The following is a 23,094-nucleotide window of genomic DNA, read 5'->3' on the forward strand; positions in this document are numbered from 1 at the left end:
CAGCTCCCCAGGCCTGACATTCAGTTCACACAGCTCCCCAGACCTAGCCTGACATTCAGTTCACACAGCTCCCCAGACCTAGCCTGACATTCAGTTCACACAGCTCCCCAGACCTAGCCTGACATTCAGTTCACACAGCTCCCCAGACCTAGCCTGACATTCAGTTCACACAGCTCCCCAGGCCTGACATTCAGTTCACACAGCTCCCCAGACCTAGCCTGACATTCAGTTCACACAGCTCCCCGGACCTAGCCTGACAATATTCAGTTCAGCCACTCACAGCTCCCCAGGCCTGGCAATATTCAGTTCAGCCAGACTCACAGCAACCTCGGGCCTAGCTTGGCAATATTCAGTTCAGCCAGACTCACAGCTCCCTGGGCCTGGCAATACTCCGCTGTCAGAGAATATCAACAAGACAGACACTGATGTAATGTGCCCTCACAGTCCCACTGAGGGACTGAATAACCGGTAAACACACACAGCACTCATTCCATTCACTGCATCAGTGTTGTGTAAAGAAGATCAACCCTCCACCAGACATCCTCTTTGAAAACAGTATAATCTATAACACACGCCTCTATGGAGTCCATCGCTTAAATGACCAATTACCCCTTTCTGCACAAGAGACAAACAAGACTGAAGAAACACACAAACATTCTCAAGTGTGCTGACTGTAGTGTTTATACTTGGCTAACAGTCTATTTTCACAGTTATGAGGGCTTTAGTATACATTTAAAAAAGACAAACACACATTTCAGCTTTTACAAAGCCGGTCTTTATAATCACTTAAAACTTGACAGAATTTTCATACATAATAAAACAAAATGCTTTGTCATCCACTTGATAAAACGTTTCAAAAAAATAGTCAATAGAAAATCAATTTTAGGCATGACTTACAAAATATATACATAATATATACATATACATACACACACAGAGATATATACATACCCTACACAAACATTGTTATTGCATATACATCTGTGTATTTATGTATTTGTATGTACATGATGTATATATTGCTTCACCCTTGAATGTATTTGATCAGACTGAACTAAAACATAAAAACAAACCAGTCTTTCTCCCTGTCCGCATAAAACCTGCCGGCCACATTCTGGCCACGCTAGGAAGGACAAGAGTGCAAAGCCTTTCTTCTCTTTTTTTTTTATCACAACTACAAGTAATCACTTATCCTAACCTGAACTTTGACCCCCCCCCCTAACATGAATCCTAAAATGAAAACAAGTAGCTGATTTACTTGTTCTCAGCAGTTCTCAACGTCACCGTTGTCCTTTCTGACGTGGCCCTCGAGTGGCAACACCAAAAACCTCAAGAACAATAGCGATACACACCACATAGGACACAACAATAACAGAATAATTATGATCTAGGCTAGTTAGTCATCAAATCTATGTTACAGTGGAGAGTTATGGGATGGACCAGGCTGTGACCTGTAGACGTAGCCATAGCATTAACACAGTGTAAAGGGGTGGGTTACTAGGTCGGGGAGTAGCTAAAAGTTACAGGGCTGGTTTATATATATATAAAGTGTGATCACTACTATCCATGCTCAGGCTGATAAGTACAGATTAAACTAGTCATGCGTGATTGAATGGCTGGCTGGCGAGTAGGACAGGGTCAGGTGTAGGGTGTCTGAACTAGAGAGACAGGGCTGTGTGCGTGAGGGCAGGGAGGGTTTGTCCTGTATGCACATGTGAGGATAGTGTCCTGGGGCTACTGTTACAGTGGAGCAGTAGTGCATGCTATGCAGTTCTGAATGTCACTACATCACAGTCATCATGCTTACTAACCCCCTATTCTCCCCTCTCTTTCTATATTCTGTTGCTTTTGTGTAGCAGTAGCAACCCATTCTCTCTCTCCATCTCTCTTGCTGCTGTCTGACCCTCACCCCTTGGGCTGGCCTGTTGTCCCCTTCCCTCCCTCCATCTCAGTAACTCTGTCCTTTCCAATCTGTCTGACCTCTACCCCTTTCAAGAAGATCCAGTACTTGCTGTTAGCTCCTCTTTCCTCTCCTCCCTTCCCCCCGTCCTCCAGGCTCATGTCCTTCCATCTCTAGCCAACCCTCCCTTCTCCCTCCTTTCTACATGGCCTGTGTGTACGCACTACTACCCCACTGGCTGCTGTTATAGTCAGTGGTTGTGCTTCCATAGCTATTGTTGTTGTTGTATCCCTGGTTGCTATTAGCAACACTTCCTGCCCCTTGGCCATCAGAGGCCGCCGCTTCGTCAAAGCTCTTCTCCTCCAATGGCTTGCCAATCCAGGCTCCGTAACCATGGCTACCGAGCGCATCAAAGAACTGCTGCTTGGCGACCTGGAAGGACATGGCGGCCATCTTGGCTTGGGCGTAAGACGGGAGAGCCAGCAGGTCCTGGCGCCCGCACTGTTGGCATAACGACCGGAATTGACGGAAGATGTTGGACTTGGAGACCCGCGACACGTCCAGTTTGGGGCTAGAGGGAAGACAAACAGGGTTTAGGAATACACAGAAGCTACTGCGCTGAGATTGAAACATTTTCAACATGTTTTTCATATGAATTAAATGCCACTACTCGATATGGAGTATAAATAGTGATCGCTATTCTACTGAAATGGGGCCCTGTGTAGCCCAGGTTAACCACCTGGTGCTGCTATCTGGATGAGGGTGGATGAGGTCTGAGGGTCTGGTTCTAGTTGTGGTGCGGGGTGCGTACCCGTCCAGTTTGCCCTTGGTCCCATCCAGCACCTCCACAGTGATGTGGTCTGGCTGGCTCCAGTTCACACTGGACTCCTTGGTCTTCCCTGTGTGACGCGTGGAGTCATACACACTCACCCTGCCCACCTGAAGGGAGACAGAGATGGAGTGATGGAGAGGAGTAAAGGGAGAGGAAGAGTGTTCAATTATAGGCATTTCACTATACCCGCAATAACAGCTGCTAAATATGTGCATGAGACCAATAACATTTGATTTTGATTTGAAATTAGACTAAATAAATCCTCTCAGATGAATCAACCATTTTAAAACAGAGCGGAAAGCAATGTTTGTGTCTGCGTTAATGGCTATGCTGGAAGCTTGGAGCGGCTGTTTGTGTACTGTGTACCTCGAGGTGGTTGAGTGCGTTTCTGTACGTGTACCTCGGGGTGGTTGAGTGCGTTTCTGTACGTGTACCTCGGGGTGGTTGAGTGCGTTTCTGTACGTGTACCTCGGGGTGGTTGCTGTACGTGTACCTCGGGGTGGTTGCTGTACGTGTACCTCGGGGTGGTTGCTGTACGTGTACCTCGGGGTGGTTGAGTGCGTTGCTGTACGTGTACCTTGGGGTGGTTGCTGTACGTGTACCTTGGGGTGGTTGCTGTACGTGTACCTCGGGGTGGTTGCTGTACGTGTACCTCGGGGTGGTTGCTGTACGTGTACCTCGGGGTGGTTGCTGTACGTGTACCTCGGGGTGGTTGCTGTACGTGTACCTCGGGGTGGTTGCTGTACGTGTACCTCGGGGTGGTTGCTGTACGTGTACCTCGGGGTGGTTGCTGTACGTGTACCTCGGGGTGGTTGCTGTACGTGTACCTCGGGGTGGTTGCTGTACGTGTACCTCGGGGTGGTTGCTGTACGTGTACCTCGGGGTGGTTGCTGTACGTGTACCTCGGGGTGGTTGAGTGTGTTTCTGTACGTGTACCTCGGGGTGGTTGAGTGTGTTTCTGTACGTGTACCTCGGGGTGGTTGAGTGTGTTTCTGTACGTGTACCTCGGGGTGGTTGAGTGCGTTTCTGTACGTGTACGTGCGTTTCTGTACGTGTACCTCGGGGTGGTTGAGTGCGTTTCTGTACGTGTACCTCGGGGTGGTTGAGTGTGTTTCTGTACGTGTACCTCGGGGTGGTTGAGTGCGTTTCTGTACGTGTACCTCGGGGTGGTTGAGTGTGTTTCTGTACGTGTACCTCGGGGTGGTTGAGTGTGTTTCTGTACGTGTACCTCGGGGTGGTTGAGTGTGTTTCTGTACGTGTACCTCGGGGTGGTTGAGTGTGTAGGGAGCAGGTAGACTCTTGGAGAAGGCTTCGCCGTCTCTGGCCAATCGGCAGCAGACAGCACGTGTCAGGTGGCCATGGCTGTACAGGTAGCCTGGAAGGACAAATATAAGAGACAAGGACAGGGAAAACAAAACAGAAGAGAGAGAGGAAGGGGTGCGACAGATTGACATGTAAAGAAAGAGGGAGAGAAAGAGAATGACAGAAGAGTGTGTGAGTCAGTGTATTTCCATGTTAACAAGGCTGATCACATCATAGAGTACTCTGACAAGGAGAGGTGAGTAAAGAGATGGATGTCTGAGGGGGTCAGCCAGGGACTATCTGGGTGGATAGTTAGCTGGTCATGACTCCTACAGTATAAGGACAGGGACTGTCTGGGTGGATAGTTAGCTGGTCATGACTCCTACAGTATAAGGACAGTATAAGGACATTGTCAGCCAGGGACTATCTGGGTGGATAGTTAGCTGGTCATGACTCCTACAGTATAAGGACAGTATAAGGACATTGTCAGCCAGGGACTATCTGGGTGGATAGTTAGCTGGTCATGACTCCTACAGTATAAGGACAGTATAAGGACATTGTCAGCCAGGGACTATCTGGGTGGATAGTTAGCTGGTCATGACTCCTACAGTATAAGGACAGTGACTGTCTGGGTGGATAGTTAGCTGGTCATGACTCCTACAGTATAAGGACAGGGACTGTCTGGGTGGATAGTTAGCTGGTCATGACTCCTACAGTATAAGGACAGGGACTGTCTGGGTGGATAGTTAGCTGGTCATGACTCCTACAGTATAAGGACAGTGACTGTCTGGGTGGATAGTTAGCTGGTCATGACTCCTACAGTATAAGGACAGTGACTGTCTGGGTGGATAGTTAGCTGGTCATGACTCCTACAGTATAAGGACAGTATAAGGACAGGGACTGTCTGGGTGGATAGTTAGCTGGTCATGACTTCTACAGTATAAGGACAGGGACTATCTGGGTGGATAGTTAGCTGGTCATGACTCCTACAGTATAAGGACAGGGACTGTCTGGGTGGATAGTTATACTGTAGGAGTCATGACCAGCTAAGGACAATGTAGTTTGGGATTGAGATGTTGTCTACTTATGAGTGGAGTTTGTTAAACATGACTGAAGCCAATGGTGACCATTGACCCCCTCTCTCCCTTTACTCCCACACTCAATCTATCCTCCCTCACTCTTTTTCAAATCAAACCTCCCTCAAATGTTTACTGTCCCCTCCCTCATCTCTTCTCTCCTTCCACCAATCTCCCTCTATGTGCTATCGTTCCGTCCTCACCCAGGGTGATTGAAGCCAGGTAGATAGGATGGAGGAAGTGGGAGAGCAGGGCTCCCTGCAGTCCCAGGACGTTCCAGCGAAGGATCTTGTCGCTACAGCTCATGGTCCTCAGACGCTCGCCGTGCTGGATGCCGTCCCAGGTGGGCACGATGGTCGATGACTCTACCGGGATGGTGCCCTCACCTACACATGGCACAAACACCCTTGAGGCATACTTTTGACTCCAAAGACAAAGCCATGCAGTATGAGGAATAGGGTGTATGAGAGAGCCAGTGGTCAAAGTGATGGTTGTACACTAGAATCACACAGTCCATGCTCTAGACTGGAACATTCAAATCCGTTGGGATATTTGTCCTTTCTACCAGATGTGTTTGTGGCAGCAGCAGCAAATGAGGTGTGAATGTGTAGTCATGCTCTGTTTGGCCTGCAGAGAGGCGAGTTAAGCAACATGGTGGCTCTATGTGCTTGTCCTCAGTAACAGAGGGGGTCCTCATGGAACGGCTGGAGATGTCATCTGGCTGTAACTCACCATTCTCCACCTTATACCATACTCTGCTATAAATTCTCAAAAATCAGGGGCTTTCCTTTGTTTTGGTGTAAAGAAGCACAAGAACATTAGGAAAATATTGAAATTTAATGAACTATCCTTTACAAAACATTTCATGAAACACCTCATATTTCCGAGACAAATGTGCAAGGAACTTTTATCATTCACAAATAGGAAGAGGTAGATCCCACTGATTGTAGGAAAGGCACGAAAAGGAATTGGTACTGAAAAATATAGTAATGCACTTTAAGAGGAAATTAGACTTTTAAAGAGAGAATTTTTAAACCACTTACACATACGCATATAAAATCTAAATGTAATCCCGAGAGTACACCTTACAAACTAAGAGGTGATTTTAAATGTGTAATGAAGAAAGGTAGAGCCTGTCCTGTAAATCTGTAAACTTCATACAGAAACATACATACACATACAATACATACTGAAAATGATGGAGTTGTATGAACAGTAGAGGTCCATCACACAACTTTTGTTTAGAAGCTGCTGACTAACATTAAAGTGCACATTTTTTAAATCACCACAGTAAGGATTCATCTTCACAGAGCTGTATTCTTTCAATGCAAACAGTATCTAAGGCAGCATTTTAAAGGTGTTAGTCTAGTCTGGAGAGGTATTTGTACCTGAAACTTGGCATCTTTTGGCCGAGAGGTAGTGCATCAACACCAGGTGTCATGAGCTGACTAGCTGTCACTTTCAGAATGTCATTTAAGTGCTTGTTTGAGAGAGGTAGAGAGGTTTTGTTTTATTGATATTCATCACTGAGAAAATTTGTTCACAAAGGTAGGTTGTCCCAAACATGCACAAAATTTTAGCAGCCAGGGCTGTTAAGGGTACCCTGGTAGTAGATACTGATAAAATCAGAGGTAGAGGGTTGCCATTTGCCAGTTGCATCTCCCAGAAAGTCAGCTTCAACTTAAATGCATGTATGTTGTCAGAAAACTGTGTGACAACTTTTTGTAGAGCCTTGCAACATTTTGTTCAGATTGTTCAAGTGTTCAGTAATATCAACCAAGAATGAGGTCCCGTAGCCATTCCTGAGATTGTAATTCCAACACGGTTTTCCTTTAGAGCGAGCCATGAACTGTCCGATTTCCTCTCGTAGATCAAAGAAATGCCTCAGCACAGCGGTAGAGCTTAACCATCTCACTTCAGTGTGGTATGGAGGCTGTAGGGTAATGAGAGCGGTAGAGAGAAGTTTGTCAAACTGAGATGGTTCAGACCTCTGGACCGGATGAAATTTACAGTGCGAACAACCACCTCCATGACGTAGGTCCGGTAGAGCGACTAGAGCACAATGCCTCCTGGTGCAAAATACAGAAATGTAGAGCGATAGAGCTCGAGAGGGCTTGTACTTTGTCTTTGAGAGGTAGAGCGCGACACCTGCTTTCTTTAGAGCACCATGGAGGTAGAGCGGTAGAGCACGACAGCGGGAGAGCACTCCCAACTCTGTCCAAGCAGCAAGGACAGAGCACGAGAGAGGTAGAGCTGGTAGTGTCCATCAGAGCGGTAGACTCGAGAAACTCTTCAGTAACAGTCAAGGTAGATCAACTCCTCGAATAAATATGGCCAGTTGGGCCACGAGAGAGGTAGAGCACGTCAGAGAGGTAGAGCAATAGAGACTTGACTCACGTTTCAGAGAGGTAAAGCACGAGAGAGGTAGAGCACTGCTATAGTATTCCTCGTCATGCTAATAGAGCAAGAAGGTAGAGCACGAGAGAGGTAGAGCAGAGCACATGAGCGGTAGAACAAAGTCACCGTAGAGCACGAGAGCGGTAGAGCACTAATGGTAGAGCGGTAGAATTAGGTAGCTGGTAGAGAGGTAGAGCACTGAGAGGTAGAGCACTGGATGAGGTAGAGCACTGAGTTTCCTCAGACCCACCAGAGAGGTAATCTTATCTCTTCTCAGTTGTCCTTGCAGAGAGGTCATAGCACTGAGATGAGAGTAGTAGAGCACGAATATTATATTCCGAGAGAGGTAGAGCACGAGAGAGGCAAACACACGAGAGCACAGAGGTTTTCCGTGCATCTCTGTAAATAAATAGGAGTGGTCCAGAGCTTAGAGAGGTAGAGCGGTAGAGCCGTAGAGAGGTAGACAGGCTAAGAGCGGTAGAGAGGTAGAGCGGTAGAGCAACTTAGAGAGGTAGAGCACGAGAGCAGATGTAGAGCAGAGAGGTAGAGTCTGCTGAGAGAGGTAGAGCTCAGAGAGGTAGAGCTTGTCGAGAGAGGTAAAGAAAGGTATTAATTCCAGTCTTTTATGAGCGGTAGAGCACGAGAGAGGTAGAGCGGTAGAGCACGAGAGAGGTAGAGCCCGAGAGGTAGAGCGGTAGAGCACGAGAGAGGTAGAGCGGTAGAGCACGAGAGAGGTAGAGCACGAGAGAGGTAGAGCGGTAGAGCATCGAGAGGTAGAGCACGAGAGAGGTAGAGAGTGTAGAGCGGTAGAGCACGAGAGAGGTAGAGCACGAGAGAGTAGGGCTGGTGAGCACGAGAGAGGTGAGCGGTAGAGCACGAGAGAGGTAGAGCTAGAGCACGCACGAGAGAGGTAGAACGCCCCGAGAGAGGTAGAGCACGAGAGAGGAGAGGTAGAGCGAGAGAGGTAGAGCAAGAGTGGTAGAGCGGTAGAGCACGAGAGAGGTAGAGCAGAGAGAGGGAAGTGGTAGAGCACGAGAGAGGTAGAGCAGGTAGAGCACGAGAGAGGTAGAGAGGTAGAGCACGAGAGAGGTAGAGCGGTAGAGCACGAGAGAGGTAGAGCGGTAGAGGGTAGAGCGAGAGAGGTAGAGCACGAGAGAGGTAGAGCACGAGAGAGGAGAGGTAGAGAGGTAGAGCACGAGAGAGGTAGAGCACGAGAGAGGTAGAGCGGTAGAGCACGAGAGAGGTAGAGCACGAGAGAGGTAGAGAGGTAGAGCGGTAGAGCACGAGAGAGGTAGAGCACGAGAGAGGTAGAGAGGTTGAGTGGTAGAGCACGAGAGAGGTAGAGGTAGAGCACGAGAGAGGTAGAGCGGTAGAGCACGAGAGAGGTAGAGCACGAGAGAGGTAGAGAGGTAGAGCACGAGAGAGGTAGAGCGGTAGAGCACGAGAGAGGTAGAGCACGAGAGAGGTAGAGTGGTAGAGCGGTAGAGCACGAGAGAGGTAGAGCACGAGAGAGGTAGAGCGGTAGAGCACGAGAGAGGTAGAGCGGTAGAGCACGAGAGAGGTAGAGCGGTAGAGCACGAGAGAGGTAGAGCGGTAGAGCACGAGAGCGGTAGAGCGCGAGAGAGGTAGAGCGAGAGAGGTAGAGCGCGAGAGAGGTAGAGCGCGAGAGAGGTAGAGCGCGAGAGAGGTAGAGCGCGAGAGAGGTAGAGCGCGAGAGAGGTAGAGCGCGAGAGAGGTAGAGCGCGAGAGAGGTAGAGCGCGAGAGAGGTAGAGCGCGAGAGAGGTAGAGCGCGAGAGAGGTAGAGCGCGAGAGAGGTAGAGCACGAGAGAGGTAGAGCGGTAGAGCACGAGAGAGGTAGAGAGGTAGAGCGGTAGAGAGGTAGAGCGGTAGAGAGGTAGAGAGGTAGAGCGGTAGAGAGGTAGAGCGGTAGAGAGGTAGAGCGGTAGAGAGGTAGAGCGGTAGAGCGGTAGAGAGGTAGAGCGCGAGAGAGGTAGAGCGGTAGAGAGGTAGAGCGGTAGAGCACGAGAGAGGTAGAGCACGAGAGAGGTAGAGCGGTAGAGCGGTAGAGCACGAGAGAGGTAGAGCGGTAGAGCACGAGAGAGGTAGAGCGGTAGAGCACGAGAGAGGTAGAGCGGTAGAGCACGAGAGAGGTAGAGCACGAGAGAGGTAGAGCGGTAGAGCACGAGAGAGGTAGAGCGGTAGAGCACGAGAGCGGTAGAGCACGAGAGAGGTAGAGCGGTAGAGCACGAGAGCGGTAGAGCACGAGAGAGGTAGAGCGGTAGAGCACGAGAGCGGTAGAGCACGAGAGAGGTAGAGCGGTAGAGCGGTAGAGCGGTAGAGAGGTAGAGAGGTAGAGCACGAGAGAGGTAGAGCACGAGAGAGGTAGAGCACGAGAGAGGTAGAGCACGAGAGAGGTAGAGCACGAGAGAGGTAGAGCACGAGAGAGGTAGAGCGGTAGAGCACGAGAGCGGTAGAGCACGAGAGAGGTAGAGCAGGAGAGAGGTAGAGCGGTAGAGAGGTAGAGCGGTAGAGAGGTAGAGCGGTAGAGCACGAGAGAGGTAGAGCACGAGAGAGGTAGAGCACGAGAGAGGTAGAGCACGAGAGAGGTAGAGCACGAGAGAGGTAGAGCACGAGAGAGGTAGAGCACGAGAGAGGTAGAGCACGAGAGAGGTAGAGCACGAGAGAGGTAGAGCACGAGAGAGGTAGAGCACGAGAGAGGTAGAGCGGTAGAGAGGTAGAGCGGTAGAGAGGTAGAGCGGTAGAGAGGTAGAGCGGTAGAGAGGTAGAGCGGTAGAGCACGAGAGAGGTAGAGCACGAGAGAGGTAGAGCACGAGAGAGGTAGAGCACGAGAGAGGTAGAGCACGAGAGAGGTAGAGCACGAGAGAGGTAGAGCACGAGAGAGGTAGAGCACGAGAGAGGTAGAGCGGTAGAGCACGAGAGAGGTAGAGCGGTAGAGCACGAGAGAGGTAGAGCGGTAGAGCACGAGAGAGGTAGAGCGGTAGAGCATGAGAGAGGTAGAGCGGTAGAGCACGAGAGAGGTAGAGCGGTAGAGCACGAGAGAGGTAGAGCGGTAGAGCACGAGAGAGGTAGAGCGCGGGAGCGAGAGGGGTAGAGCGAGAGGTTGAGCGCGGGAGCGAGAGGTTGAGCGCAGGAGCGAGAGGAGTAGAGCGAGAGGGGTAGATAAACATGACATTTTTTATTTTACTGTTTTGACATACGTGGCCCGAAAACACTTAAGCGGCCCGCCCAAGACTTTTCTATGCAGAAAAAAACACTGGCTTCTCAAACTCCTAGAACAACGTGGGGGTGGGTTGGTGGCCCAGTTGAGTTCCAGGGCACAGAAGGAAAGGGGAGAGAAGACAGTAGGTGGAGAAGAATGAGCCATGGGGGGTCAAAAGGCGAGGAAGAGACATCCTCCGTAGGTCAGGAACCAATACACAAAGTCAGTCAGGAAAGCTAAGGCCAGCTTCTTCAGGCAGAAATGTGCATCCTGTAGCTCCAACTCCAAAAAGTTCTGGGACACTGTGAAGTCCATGGAGAACAAGAGCACCTCCTCCCAGCTGCCCACTGCACTGAGGCTAGGTAACACGGTCACCACCGTTAAATCCATGATTATCGAAAACCTCAACAAGCATTTCTCAACGGCTGGCCATGCCTTCCGCCTGGCTACTCCAACCTCGGCCAACAGCTCCGCCCCCACAGCTACTCGCCCAAGCCTCTCCAGGTTCTCCTTTACCCAAATCCAGATAGCAGATGTTCTGAAAGAGCTGCAAAACCTGGACCCGTACAAATCAGCCGGGCTTGACAATCTGGACCCTCTATTTCTGAAATTATCCTCCCCCATTGTCGCAACCCCTATTACCAGTCTGTTCAACCTCTCTTTCATATCGTCTGAGATCCCCAAGGATTGGAAAGCTGCCGCAGTCATCCCCCTCTTCAAAGGGGGAGACACCCTGGACCCAAACTGTTACAGACCTATATCCATCCTGCCCTGCCTATCTAAGGTCTTCGAAAGCCAAGTCAACAAACAGGTCACTGTCTCTATGGGGGGTGCCACAGGGTTCAATTATCGGGCCGACTCTTTTCTCTGTATATATCAATGATGTTGCTCTTGCTGCGGGCGATTCCCTGATCCACCTCTACACAGACGACACCATTCTATATACTTCCGGCCCGTCCTTGGACACTGTGTTCCGTGGCCTCCAACTGCTCTTAAACGCTAGTAAAACCAAATGCATGCTTTTCAACCGTTCGCTGCCTGCACCCGCACGCCTGACTCGCATCACCACCCTGGATGGTTCCGACCTTGAATATGTGGACATCTGTAAGTACCTAGGTGTCTGGCTAGACTGTAAACTCTCCTTCCAGACTCATATCAAACATCTCCAATCAAAAATCAAATCTAGAGTCGGCTTTCTATTCCAGCAACAAAGCCTCCTTCACTCACTCACGCCGCCAAACTTAACCTAGTAAAACTGACTATCCTACCGATCCTCGACTTTGGCGATGTCATCTACAAAATAGCTTCCAACACTCTACTCAGCAAACTGGATGCAGTTTATCACAGTGTCATCCGTTTTGTTACTAAAGCACCTTATACCACCCACCACTGCGACCTGTATGCTCTAGTCGGCTGGCCCTCGCTACATATTCGTCGCCAGACCCACTGGCTCCAGGTCATCTACAAGTCCATGCTAGGTAAAGCTCCGCCTTATCTCAGTTCACTGGTCACGATGGCAACACCCATCCGTAGCACGCGCTCCAGCAGGTGTATATCACTGATCATCCCTAAAGCCAACACCTCATTTGGCCGCCTTTCGTTCCAGTACTCTGCTGCCTGTGACTGGAACGAATTGCAAAAATCGCTGTAGTTGGAGACTTTTATCTCCCTCACCAACTTCAAACATCTGCCATCCGAGCAGCTAACCGATCGCTGCAGCTGTACATAGTCTATCGGTAAATAGCCCACCCATTTTTACCTACCTCATCCCCATACTGTTTTTATTTATTTACTTACTTTTCTGCTCTTTTGCACACCAGTATCTCTACCTGTACATGACCATCTGATCATTTATCACTCCAGTGTTAATCTGCAAAATTGTAATTATTCACCTCCCTCCTCATGCCTTTTGCACACAATGTATATAGACTCCCTTTTTCCTACTGTGTTATTGACTTGTTAATTGTTTACTCCATGTGTAACTCTGTGTTGTCTGTTCACACTGCTATGCTTTATCTTGGCCAGGTCGCAGTAGTAAATGAGAACTTGTTCTCAACTAGCCTACCTGGTGAAATAAAGGTGAAATAAACAAATAAAATAAAAAGGCCCACCTGATATAGAGGTGGAAGGTGGTGTCAGGTTTGATCCGGAGCTTGTTCTCCTCAGCTGTCTCAAATATGCTGTCCTCTGATCCTTCACAGTGCTTCAGCAACTCAGCATATAGAAACCTGGAGGGGAGGGGGGGGGGGAGAAAGGTAGAATCCATATTTGAGTGATTCAGATCAGTGAAAGTGTCCAGGATCCAACACACAAATAAAGGGAGACTGGTGGAGAAACAGAGGATCTGGTAAGTGGCATTAATACACTCTACACTAACCAGATGGACTCCACAGTCACATTAACACACATCATAGTCTGTAATGACTTCCCAGCTGACATATGACACCCTGTAGAGGGAGAAAGGGAGGTTTCAGAAAGGGAGGGAGAGTAGCTATAAAGGAATCAAAACGAAGAGCAAAGGAGGAAGGGGAAAATACTGGTTATATAAAAGGACAGAATGGAAGACAAATAAGCAGCAGTAACTTCCTACCTGATAAACCCTCTCCTGGAGATGATTTCTGCGTGGCAGTCATTAACGGTGTCCCCTTTAAGACTCAGCTCCTCCCCTTTAACACAACGATTTCCTGAGGAGAAAAACAAACAAAAATACATTTATATTATCTCAAAAGGTAGAGACAAAAATCATTCCAAAAGGCTTGTTATTATTTTCTCTTGCGTACGTACGTACGTACACACACACACACACACACACACGGCAGGTACCTGTTCCCAGACTGACCACGGTCCCCAGCCCTTCCCCCCTCTTCATGACGATGGTAGCGAGGATCTTCCTTCCCAGAAGACTGTGCTGTATGCGTGTGGTGAGGGCGTTGAAGCGCTGGTGACTCAACATGGCGATCTGGTCATGGATTGTCCCACCACTCAGTGGCAGCTAGAGACAGAAACAATAGCCGGTTATGAACGGCCCACCAGTCACAGAAGTAGGTTATAACAGAATCATAGTATTAACAGTGTATTCATAGTATAGCAGGCATTCTTAAACTTTTTCAGTTCCAGACCCAATGAGAAAATTACTGTCGTCCCGTGACCCAAAATCATCTACCAGCAACCTCATGAAGAGGAAAGTGTGTGATTCTAGGTGCAGTCTCCTCACTCCCGACCCACCTCTAACACACCCAAAGCCCACTGTGGGTCCTGACCCAGAGTTTTAAAAAGTAGTATAGTAAGAGAGGTAAACTGACCTCTGCAGGGGTTAGTTCCCCGGTGCGGGCAGCCTTCTCTGCCTCTCCAATCAGAACCCTCAGAGCTGCATCAGCTGCTTCCTGTTTCCCTTGCTTCTTATTGGAAGCACAGACAGGAGGGAACCAGCGACCCCCTAGTTTAGCCTGGTAGGTAAACCTGAGAGAGAGTTAAGAGTTAAGCATCCATGTTTGCACAGCCGCGTTTTACAATATTGAACCGTTGGCTTTCATAGTGTTTTATATGTCACAATGAACCGCCGGACTACCGCAGCTCTGCAGCTGTGGACTCTGAATTACACTTGTGTATGTTCGTGTGTGTACTGACTTGGGCTCGTGCGGTGGTCCTGACTGCCCAACCAGTCGTATCTCTGCAGCGAAGCCCCTGGCCCGGGCGTACTCCAGCAGACCTGACACAGCGTTGTTGTTTAGGTGGCTGATGAGGTCACCAACCCCCGCCTCGTGGGCAGAACGCAGCTCCTCCTCTGTCAGCGGGGGCAAGGAGGGGCAAGCGGGCATGAAGCCCCCTTCATCACCAGACAGACACAGGGGAAACTGGGGCTGGAGAGGATGGGGTGATGGAGAGCGAGGGAGGGAGGAGAAGAGAGATAAGGCAGTGAAAAGACAGAGGAAAGGAGGTGGGAAGAGAGGGAAGAGTGATCTTAGTGTTCGGAGGATCTTTTCTTAGAATTACAACCTGGAGGCACAATGAGAGAAGTCCACATGCCGGGGTCTTATGACATTCTGTCAGTCCATAGCTAAACAGCTAGCTAGCTTGACAAGCCTAAATCCTAAATAGATGGGGTAGTGTTTATTTCAGGGAACCATCCATTTAGTTGAAACATCTTTCAGTCCCATGTTTGGCTCCTTTACTCACCTTGTTGAGCTGCAGTCTCCCGTCGGCCATTAACTCCTTGACTGCCTCCTCTGCAGCCAGCTGCCTGGCAGCCTTCTTACTGGGGGCTGAGCTCTCAGCACACAGGCTTTCCCCGATCTTCACCCTGAACATGAACCTGAGGAGGGAGCAGAGACTAACTTATACATCCTAAACATACATTGGTGAGAGAGGTAAGAGGCCATTCCTCTCTAACCACATGGGGGCATCAGGGTAGAGCTGTGAATCTCCTTCACAGAGACTACAGCACTCAGGAAGAGGAGGGGAAGAGAGGGACAAAGATGGTCACACTTCCCAGTATCAGATTACTGCGGGACAGTACAGTAGGTGCCTAGGGGAAGGTTATATGCAGAGAGAGACAGAGGTGCTGTTGTATCATCCAGTCAGCAGACTGCTGCAGTATGAAAGTCATACAGGACACAAGTAACTGCTCCCAAGGGAGAGAGTGAAAGAGGTTAGGGCAGGCCCACCTTCCCTAATGATTCATTTATGTATAGAAGAGAGAACCAGGGAGAGAAAAATGAGAAGCAGGGTTGGGCTCAATTCTAATTGAAGTCACTCAATTCAGGAAGTGATTTGAATTTAAATTCAAAAATGGAAAACTTGAAATAAATAGCTTCTCCTTTTCAGTTTATAGAGAAATCATTGAAAAAGGATGCTATTTTTTTCAATTATTGAATTGGAATGTCAGTTTATTTCCTAAATTGACTGACTTCATTTGGAATTGACCCCATCCCTGATGAGGATGTAGACAGATGGATACCGTGGGTCGTGAGGTGGGCCCTCCTGTCCAGTGTTGATGAACTCGATGGGGTTTCCAGTGCGCTGACTGTACTCCATCAGCATGGACACGGGGTTCTTACCGCCCGGCAGGGAACGGGACAGGGCCTGGGGTGGACCCTCCACCACCTCCTGACAGAGAGGGAGAGCGAGACAGTGAGGGAGGGAGGGAGAGAGCAGAGAGTTAGAAAAGGATTGAAAAAAAGAGAGAAATCTTTGGCCTTTACAACACAATCAAGCACAACAGAGCACATTGATTATTACTAACCTCCACACACACACGAACACACTTCAGACTTACAGGGACGTCAGAGGTGGGGTCCATGGCCTGGTCCACCCCTGCAGTGAGCCCCTCCTCGGCCCCTCCCCCCTCTATCTCACGCAGCAGAATCCTCAGGGTTGCTGCGGCAGCATCTTTCTTAGCCACCTTTTTATTAGATGCCTCAGCAACAGGAAACAACCTGCCGTCCAGCATGACCTGCATACGGAATCTGAGAGGGAGAAAAATACAAGGGAGTGAGAGGTAGCGAGAAAGAGCAGGGACAACACATTTTTTTTATGAATTTGCTAAATCAATCAGCTGGTTTCCTCTTAGACATACCAGCAACGGCCAACCATGATTGTTTGGGAACATTATGACATCACTGACCTGGGGTCATGTGAGGGCCCTGATTGGTCGAGGAGCAGGAACTCGCAATTGTGTCCCTGGTACTGGGCAAACTCCATCAGGCCGCTGACGGGGTTCTTGGCCCTCACCTCCTGGAGTTTGGCACGGAGGTTCTGAGGTGGGGGCGCTGCCAGGGAGACTGCTACTGTCCCCCCTCCATCCCGGCTGATGGCGTTGAGGAATTCGGGGATATCATCGGTCGCCCACTGCCCTCCGTTTGACTCGTCCTCCTGATAGAGGGATGAAGAGGAGGAAGTAGGTGAGGAAAAAAAGAAGTGAAGCAGAAGTTGGGGTGGGTCAGTGGGATCGGTGTCAGGCGGTGTTGAAGGGCTCCAGACCTGGCATTCTCAGCTCGGAATCTACAGAGCTATGTTCACCCCTCAATGATCCAACCAACATTATGTTACTAGGGTAACTGCCGAACTCCTCCCCTTCGTAGGAGACGGGCTCCAAGTGAGGGAGGAGGTCTCCCAAATTCAGGAAGACGTCAATGAATTCCCCCAACTGAACTCCCCCCACCCCTCGCTCGCTGTGTGAGAGTGTCCACCTACCGCCTCAGGGTTGGCCTCTAGACACTCCAATCCGGGTGGCACCGCCTGGAATCCGGACCCCATTCCTTCGACCTTTGCAGGGGCGCTGCGCTCGGCCTTGAGGCTCCTCTCCATCCTCTCCCTGCGATGGACAGATAGCTCCCAGATGTGAGGGGTCACCTCTGCGTTGCGGCTCACGTCACCCTGCTTCTCCATGGCGTACAGGGTGGGGTTGACCTGCTTGGCACCCCTCAGGCCCAGGTTCTTGGAGATCACCAGGGCCGTGGCCTCCCCTGCCTCCAGCAGATACTGCAGGATCAACTCCTTCTGATTACTACCGCAGTCCGCCATGTCGCTCTCGTCAAGGTCTAGGTCAAGCTCTTCGTTACTGCTGCTGTTGATACTGGGTTGTTGGGTTTGGGACTGGGAATGTTGCCGATATGACTCAGATGGTTCTGAGGAAGAGGAGTGTGAATCCGATTCTACGTAGTAATCTTCTTCTTTGTCGCCCTCAGGACCCTGCGCTTCAATTTCCTGGATCTCAGCCTCGATGACAACGTCCTCCTCCTTCACAGAAAGGAAGTGAGAGCAATCTTCTTCTGAAGGACTTTCCTGTGACTCCACAGAATGTTCCCTCGGTTGGGAACGTGGGCTTTCCGGATCAGAATCTCTACTTTCCGGTTCTACCTGTGGTTCTACGTAGACAGTCCACTCTGGAGGACTTTCACCGTGTTTTGAAGCTTTCTTATCACGCTCGAGACCGTAAAGGGCCTGGTTGATAAACTTTTTGGGCAACCGCAGCGTTTTCGCCAAACACTTTGCTTGCAGCTTCTCACCGGGGCTCAAATCTGCCAAGGCTTGCAAAACTTGCTCTCGGATGTCGGGTGGCTGAAATGTAGGGACACTCTTGTTGTTTGAATTATTACTACTACCAACAGAAGCTTTGTCAAAGCTGTCGCCTCTGTCAACTCTTCCTCTGAAGGACCTCTCTCTGTCTAAGGATAAACTTTGAAAGTCTTCTGAGAAAGACGGCCTGTCAGCACAGTCTGCATGAAGGCTCCACTGTCTGTTGAAGCCTTGCTTTTGGGTTGAAGTCTGCTTCTGGTTCCAGAATGTAGGGCCGGTTGGTCCTCTAGGGAGTCCCTGACTGGGCGGGTACCTGAAGTCCCTACCGTTCCCTCTGCCTCGCTCGCTGCCGTATCCCCCTCTCCCCCTAGAGCTGTTTTGGGAGTACCTGCTGTACCCTGCCTGGGCCTGGTTCGATTCGTTGAAGAGTCCGTTCGGTCCCCCTCGACCCAAGCTCTGCACCCCTCCTCTGGGGCTCACCCTAAACTGGGGAGCCTCAGTGTTCTGTCCCCTCAGGAAGTGGACCTGCTGCTGCCTGAAGGAGTTAGGACCACTGGGACAAGAGCTCTGCTGACTCAGGCCTGGGCTGTGACCGGGTGGGGGAGGGACAGAGGGTAGAGAGGCTGAGAGTGGGCACTGGGTGGTACTAGAGGGGGAACTGGGCCCAGGTATGAATGGACGTTTGGGTGTAGGGCCTGTTGCGGGGAGGCTCTGGGGTGAAATCCCAGGGGTCCAGCTCTGTAGTATTGTTGCTTAGCCTGCAGTTGGGGGAGAGGGGGTCGGTGGTAATGCTCTATGGGGGGCCCTCCTCGTCCTCTGCTCATAGCGCAGGGGGCAGGTTGAGGGGGGACCAGGGCCGCCTGTTACGCAGCAGATAGGAGGATGTGTCTCTGTGTTGGATACTGATGCAACAACACAGTCTGGCAGAACAGCCGGGTGGGCGATGATCGCAAAGTGGCAGTCAGCACCTGAGAGACAGGACGAGATGGGTGTGAGCGAAAGCAAAAGTGACTGAGTGGGTGAGGAAAAGAGCCATGAAATTAAAAATAAAGAGCCAACTATAAAGCAATATGAAGAAGAAACTAGGGACATAAGACTGGTCAAAATCTAGTGGAAAATCCTGATGGAAATGGAAAAAGGGCAGGAGAAAAACAGTGTAGATCAAAGGGCTTATGACAAATAATATATATATATATATATATATATATACACATATCACCAGTCTCACTGTACTCCATCCTGTCTCCAATACAGCCCCAGTGTCACATGCTGTTGGACCCAATTGGCCACAAGGAGATCCATGTATAAAAGGTCAGAAATGTATAATTCATGGTTGTGGCTTCACTGTGTTAGTTCTGGTTTAACAGATGATTTGCAGCTTCACATAGGAAGTGAGAGTGAGGCAGAAGGAAAGAAAAGATTCAAGGTGGTCAGTGAAGGACAGGAGTTGCTGCACTAACTTTTGACAGACTAAACACTAAGCAAATAAGTAATAGATGTTGAACCTGAGAAAAGGTTGGCCATAGAACACACATTGGACAGGAAAAGGAATAACGCTCGTTCACCATTAATAAGTAATTTTAGTAGACAGGTTTAAAAGATTGACTTTTCAGCCTTCAATGGCCTTCTTGAGAACAATCACAACGGGAACGGTCAAGTTCGTATGGGGCATATGGGGGAGAAAACTCATCAGCTGGTGGTGCTAATGAGAGTCCCATGATGGCTACACAGGTTGCACCTCTACTCACGTTGGTTGAGCACTGACTATTTTCAAATACCTTTTCATATTATGGGCACCTTCTAGTACAGCAAACCTGACATTGAATTAAATTTGCAGATTATTTTCTCAGCTAAAATATTTAATAGTCATTTCATGCCAATTACATATAAATCTTTAGGGCATAGAACATGATGGGGGGTATTTTTAATGAAAACGTTGTAACCACAAAGCTTCTTCCCTGCACTCAATGATATCTGTCACTGACCACAGGAAGACACTCAACCCTGCTCCTCAGATTTCAGCCCTGCCAGGCATGCTGCTCCCGAAACGATTGCCACCATATTAATAATAATAATATAACGACAAGTGGAATCGAGTTATTTCACAGCAATGTTAACGGACAGCAGCAGCAGCTTTGGGTCGGGTGCCCCGGGTCAAAGCGGGATCTGGCTGACCTTAATGCAAGCCGGCAACTGACAGCCAAAATAACAACTTCAGTTGCCTCTGCTGCTTCCATGGGCAATATGAATATACAGAGCTGGGCATTAAATATTAGGACGTCTTTGACCAATGGACCAGACAGACATTGTTTGGCCTTGTTTTCGGTATGTTCCCGTTCCTGGATTATTGATGAGTCATTTCTATTTGAATTACAGAATTGGGGTATACACCCTGGTCAAAGTGTTATAAATCAAGTTCATGCTTAGTGGGTTGCATAAACGACTCGACGACAGTAGAAAGAAATTAACTAATTAAATGAACGTACCTGAAAGGTCGCGGGATAAAATACAGATTTACTACCTCACCACCTGGCCTGAAGGCGGCATAAAGGAGAGTAGGTTTCAGTCACTTTTGAAAGGCAGAGATCTTGAGGTCTGCGGGCGCGCTGCCGGGGTCAGAAGTTGACTACACTTCAAACAGTTTAGAGATAAACAGTTACGTTCTATCAAAATACAAAAGTAATTCAACTAGTTGGCTATATTTCTCAAAATTCTATGTATTTTACCACCCCCCAAAAAACGTTTATTTATTTTTTACATACCGCACGAGCGCTTCTCAATTTCAAAGGGACATCTAGTACCCCTACCATTCAATATACTTATACCAGACGTTACGATGTGAAATGATGAATAGGCCTATTAAGAACGCATAGAAAGTCTGCAGTTACAGTTTCTTAACACGAAAAAACAGCACGAAAGGGCAGAATAGTTTCGTTTTCCTTTCTCTAGACACGCTCTGTAGCCAGTCTGGGTGAGTCACGTGATGCAATAGTTCCTATCATAGGTTTCACTAGCTAGAGTAAGGATGTAGCCAAAACTGGTGCAAGCTCAAGGTACCAAGGCTGTTTGAATACTTGTACATCAAATGTATTTCTCTCACATGTGGATATTATATAATTATGTCAAATAATTCTAAAAGAATCGGTCCTTGTCATGTGAATGAAAACGCGCCGTAGTGTTATGTCAAACAGGATGTATTTTTTGTTAGAGGATACAGTATATTGATTGAAGTTGAAGGCAATCGTTTTTTCTATTTATTTTCCAGTAAGGCAATATTTATTATAAAATGCATCCACTCTAGACACAGACAATTACAATTACATTTTTTTTTTTAGAAAATATCAATCTGGACAAGAAAGCCTTCAGAAATTATGCCTATATATGCAAAGGCTAACTCCAAAACATTCAACCCCCTCCCTAAAAAAAGTAACAAAATATGATCATTCAAGATCGCCTCTTAGTTGTCATGTCTCACAGCTGCTGTTGCGTCAAACTATTGTTGTGACAAAAACACAACAGTTTAATTGAGCACGCAGCAGCTGCCGAATATAGCTAGTGGCCACTGTACCCAGATCTTGGTGCTTTCAAGACAACTGGGAACTCAGGGGTAAAAAAAAAAAAAAAACGAGGTCAAAGCATGACGTTGGTAATCTTGAGGTCGGAGCTCTGGAAAGATGCCCGTGTTTCCGACTTGGATGACCGTTCAAAGCTATTTTTTCCTAGTCGGAGCTCGTCTTTTCCCCGAGTTCCCAGTTGTTCTGAACACAGCATCAAACCCAATTCCATCACGCAGGGATACGCATGCATGCATTGGTCAATCAAACACAGCCACGCGAGAGCATCTCTGTTAATCATCTCTGGCGCGGTTGAATTTGTAAAATAAAACTTAACTAAGTCACTGCTGCCATCAGCTTGATTGTGGAATTAAGGACGCCACTGAATAACCTTCCCTTGTTTATTTTTTGCTACGGATGGTTCTGATGCACACCATTTTCAATCCCCCCAGTCAAAGTGAACCCCGCACAACTAGTTAGCTAGGTGGACAGGAGGAGGATCAACTATCAGTGTGCAATTTCATCCCGCCTCCGACCCCAACGCTGTCTGTCGCTGTATGAACATAGGATCCAATTGGTCATTTTAGTCGTTTTTCAGTAAATCCCCCCTAATCCTCAATCCCCTTCTTACTGTCGCTCTCACACAGGCGTTTATCCCCCGACTGAAGTCCTACATGAATATAACCTGAAATTAGCTAAGTTATCTTGGTTTTAACTGACGCTACACATTGAATACCCTGGTAAATATTTAATTTCTCTCAGCAACCTGCCAGCAGAGATCGACTCAACTGCCATCATTGAATGGATGGTTTTCGTTTGGACTGCGCACGCATGTTCCGAACAAGATATTGCGCAGATGGAGGCTCCAAGCGGGTTCACAAGCTTGGTAACGTAGAACCGCAATTGTGCATCGCAAATAACATGCACAAGTGTCGAAAATGTTCCAGACACACTTTCCCAATCAACTCCCAAGTGTAAACAACTATGCGACGTAAAATGCAGTGAAAATAATGATAATTATGCATAGCCCGGATTGACTAGCTAGCTACATAGCTTGCTAGCTAACGTTAGCATTGATTGAGCATCACTGCGGCACAAGCGTGCAACACCATAGCATAGTCGCATTTGAAAGCTATTCAGTTAGCGCGAAACCAAATATAGATCTCAATTGAACTAACGCGAAAGGTAAAAACGGAGTTCAAAATGTAATTTATTTACCTGGGTTTGCGATTGAAGCTTTGTATCAGTCCGAGTTCCTGCTTGCTAGCGACACTGTCGACAAAAGAAACAAGGGGGTAAGGGGGGCGCATGATGACATCACTAGTTTGCGACAGTTTTACTGGCGCATTTGGAGTGACGCTGCCCGTTTTACTGCAGAGTGCGGTCCCCCCCAAAATGAATATCACACAAGGTGGAATACCTTTGCTGCGGCAGGTCGATTGGACTCATTTAGGCAGGTGAATAGGACATGTAGAATAGCAGTACCTCCAAGCCACTGCTATTACATTCCCTAGTTTAGGATTCGATTAATCAGATCTCAAATGTTAAAAAATCTATTAAATGTAATATATGTATGCTACAAAACCTTCCACAAATCCATTTGCCACAAACCCGGCATGAACCCTGCAAAGAGCTAGTACGTTTTATAAGGATTTACTTTCAACAAGGAACCTTGAGAGGAACCAGACTCAACACCCAAAGCATGGCTGGCTGGTGAAAAAAGGCCCCATATATTGCAGGGGGAATCCAACAAAATACAAACATGAGGCCTGTATCTTGTAATGAACACGTTAGT

At 48.5% G+C, this 23,094-nt stretch overlaps 1 protein-coding gene and 1 long non-coding RNA gene across 43 annotated transcripts; one reads left to right on the top strand and one right to left on the bottom strand.

Moving 5' to 3' along the window:
- Window positions 1–752: 752 nt before the first annotated feature.
- On the bottom strand, window positions 753–22,658 carry LOC118373734 (double-stranded RNA-specific adenosine deaminase-like). The gene is given in 19 exon segments (XM_052515118.1): window positions 753–2,471; window positions 2,712–2,839; window positions 3,167–3,250; window positions 3,360–3,609; window positions 3,669–3,736; window positions 3,791–4,107; window positions 5,314–5,608; window positions 12,788–12,956; window positions 13,319–13,412; window positions 13,552–13,720; window positions 14,031–14,187; window positions 14,356–14,588; window positions 14,905–15,040; window positions 15,686–15,834; window positions 15,971–16,193; window positions 16,352–16,599; window positions 16,921–18,477; window positions 18,480–18,713; window positions 22,518–22,658. Coding segments are annotated over 18 exon segments (4,737 nt in total). The 5' UTR covers window positions 18,570–18,713; window positions 22,518–22,658; the 3' UTR covers window positions 753–2,101.
- On the top strand, window positions 8,529–10,863 carry LOC127928105 (uncharacterized). Of its 42 annotated transcripts, none has more exons than XR_008130430.1 (9): window positions 8,529–8,547; window positions 8,853–9,116; window positions 9,147–9,338; window positions 9,483–9,498; window positions 9,587–9,658; window positions 9,739–9,842; window positions 9,875–9,954; window positions 10,067–10,410; window positions 10,451–10,863. It is a non-coding gene; the product is annotated as an uncharacterized LOC127928105 (long non-coding RNA). The 42 variants fall into 42 exon arrangements; XR_008130432.1 differs by having other exon boundaries at window positions 9,875–9,938; XR_008130447.1 differs by having other exon boundaries at window positions 9,875–9,922.
- Window positions 22,659–23,094: the final 436 nt, after the last annotated feature.

The sequence above is a fragment of the Oncorhynchus keta genome, unplaced genomic scaffold (genome assembly GCF_023373465.1).
Source record: "Oncorhynchus keta strain PuntledgeMale-10-30-2019 unplaced genomic scaffold, Oket_V2 Un_scaffold_2149_pilon_pilon, whole genome shotgun sequence".
Classification (NCBI taxonomy): Eukaryota; Metazoa; Chordata; class Actinopteri; order Salmoniformes; family Salmonidae; genus Oncorhynchus; species Oncorhynchus keta.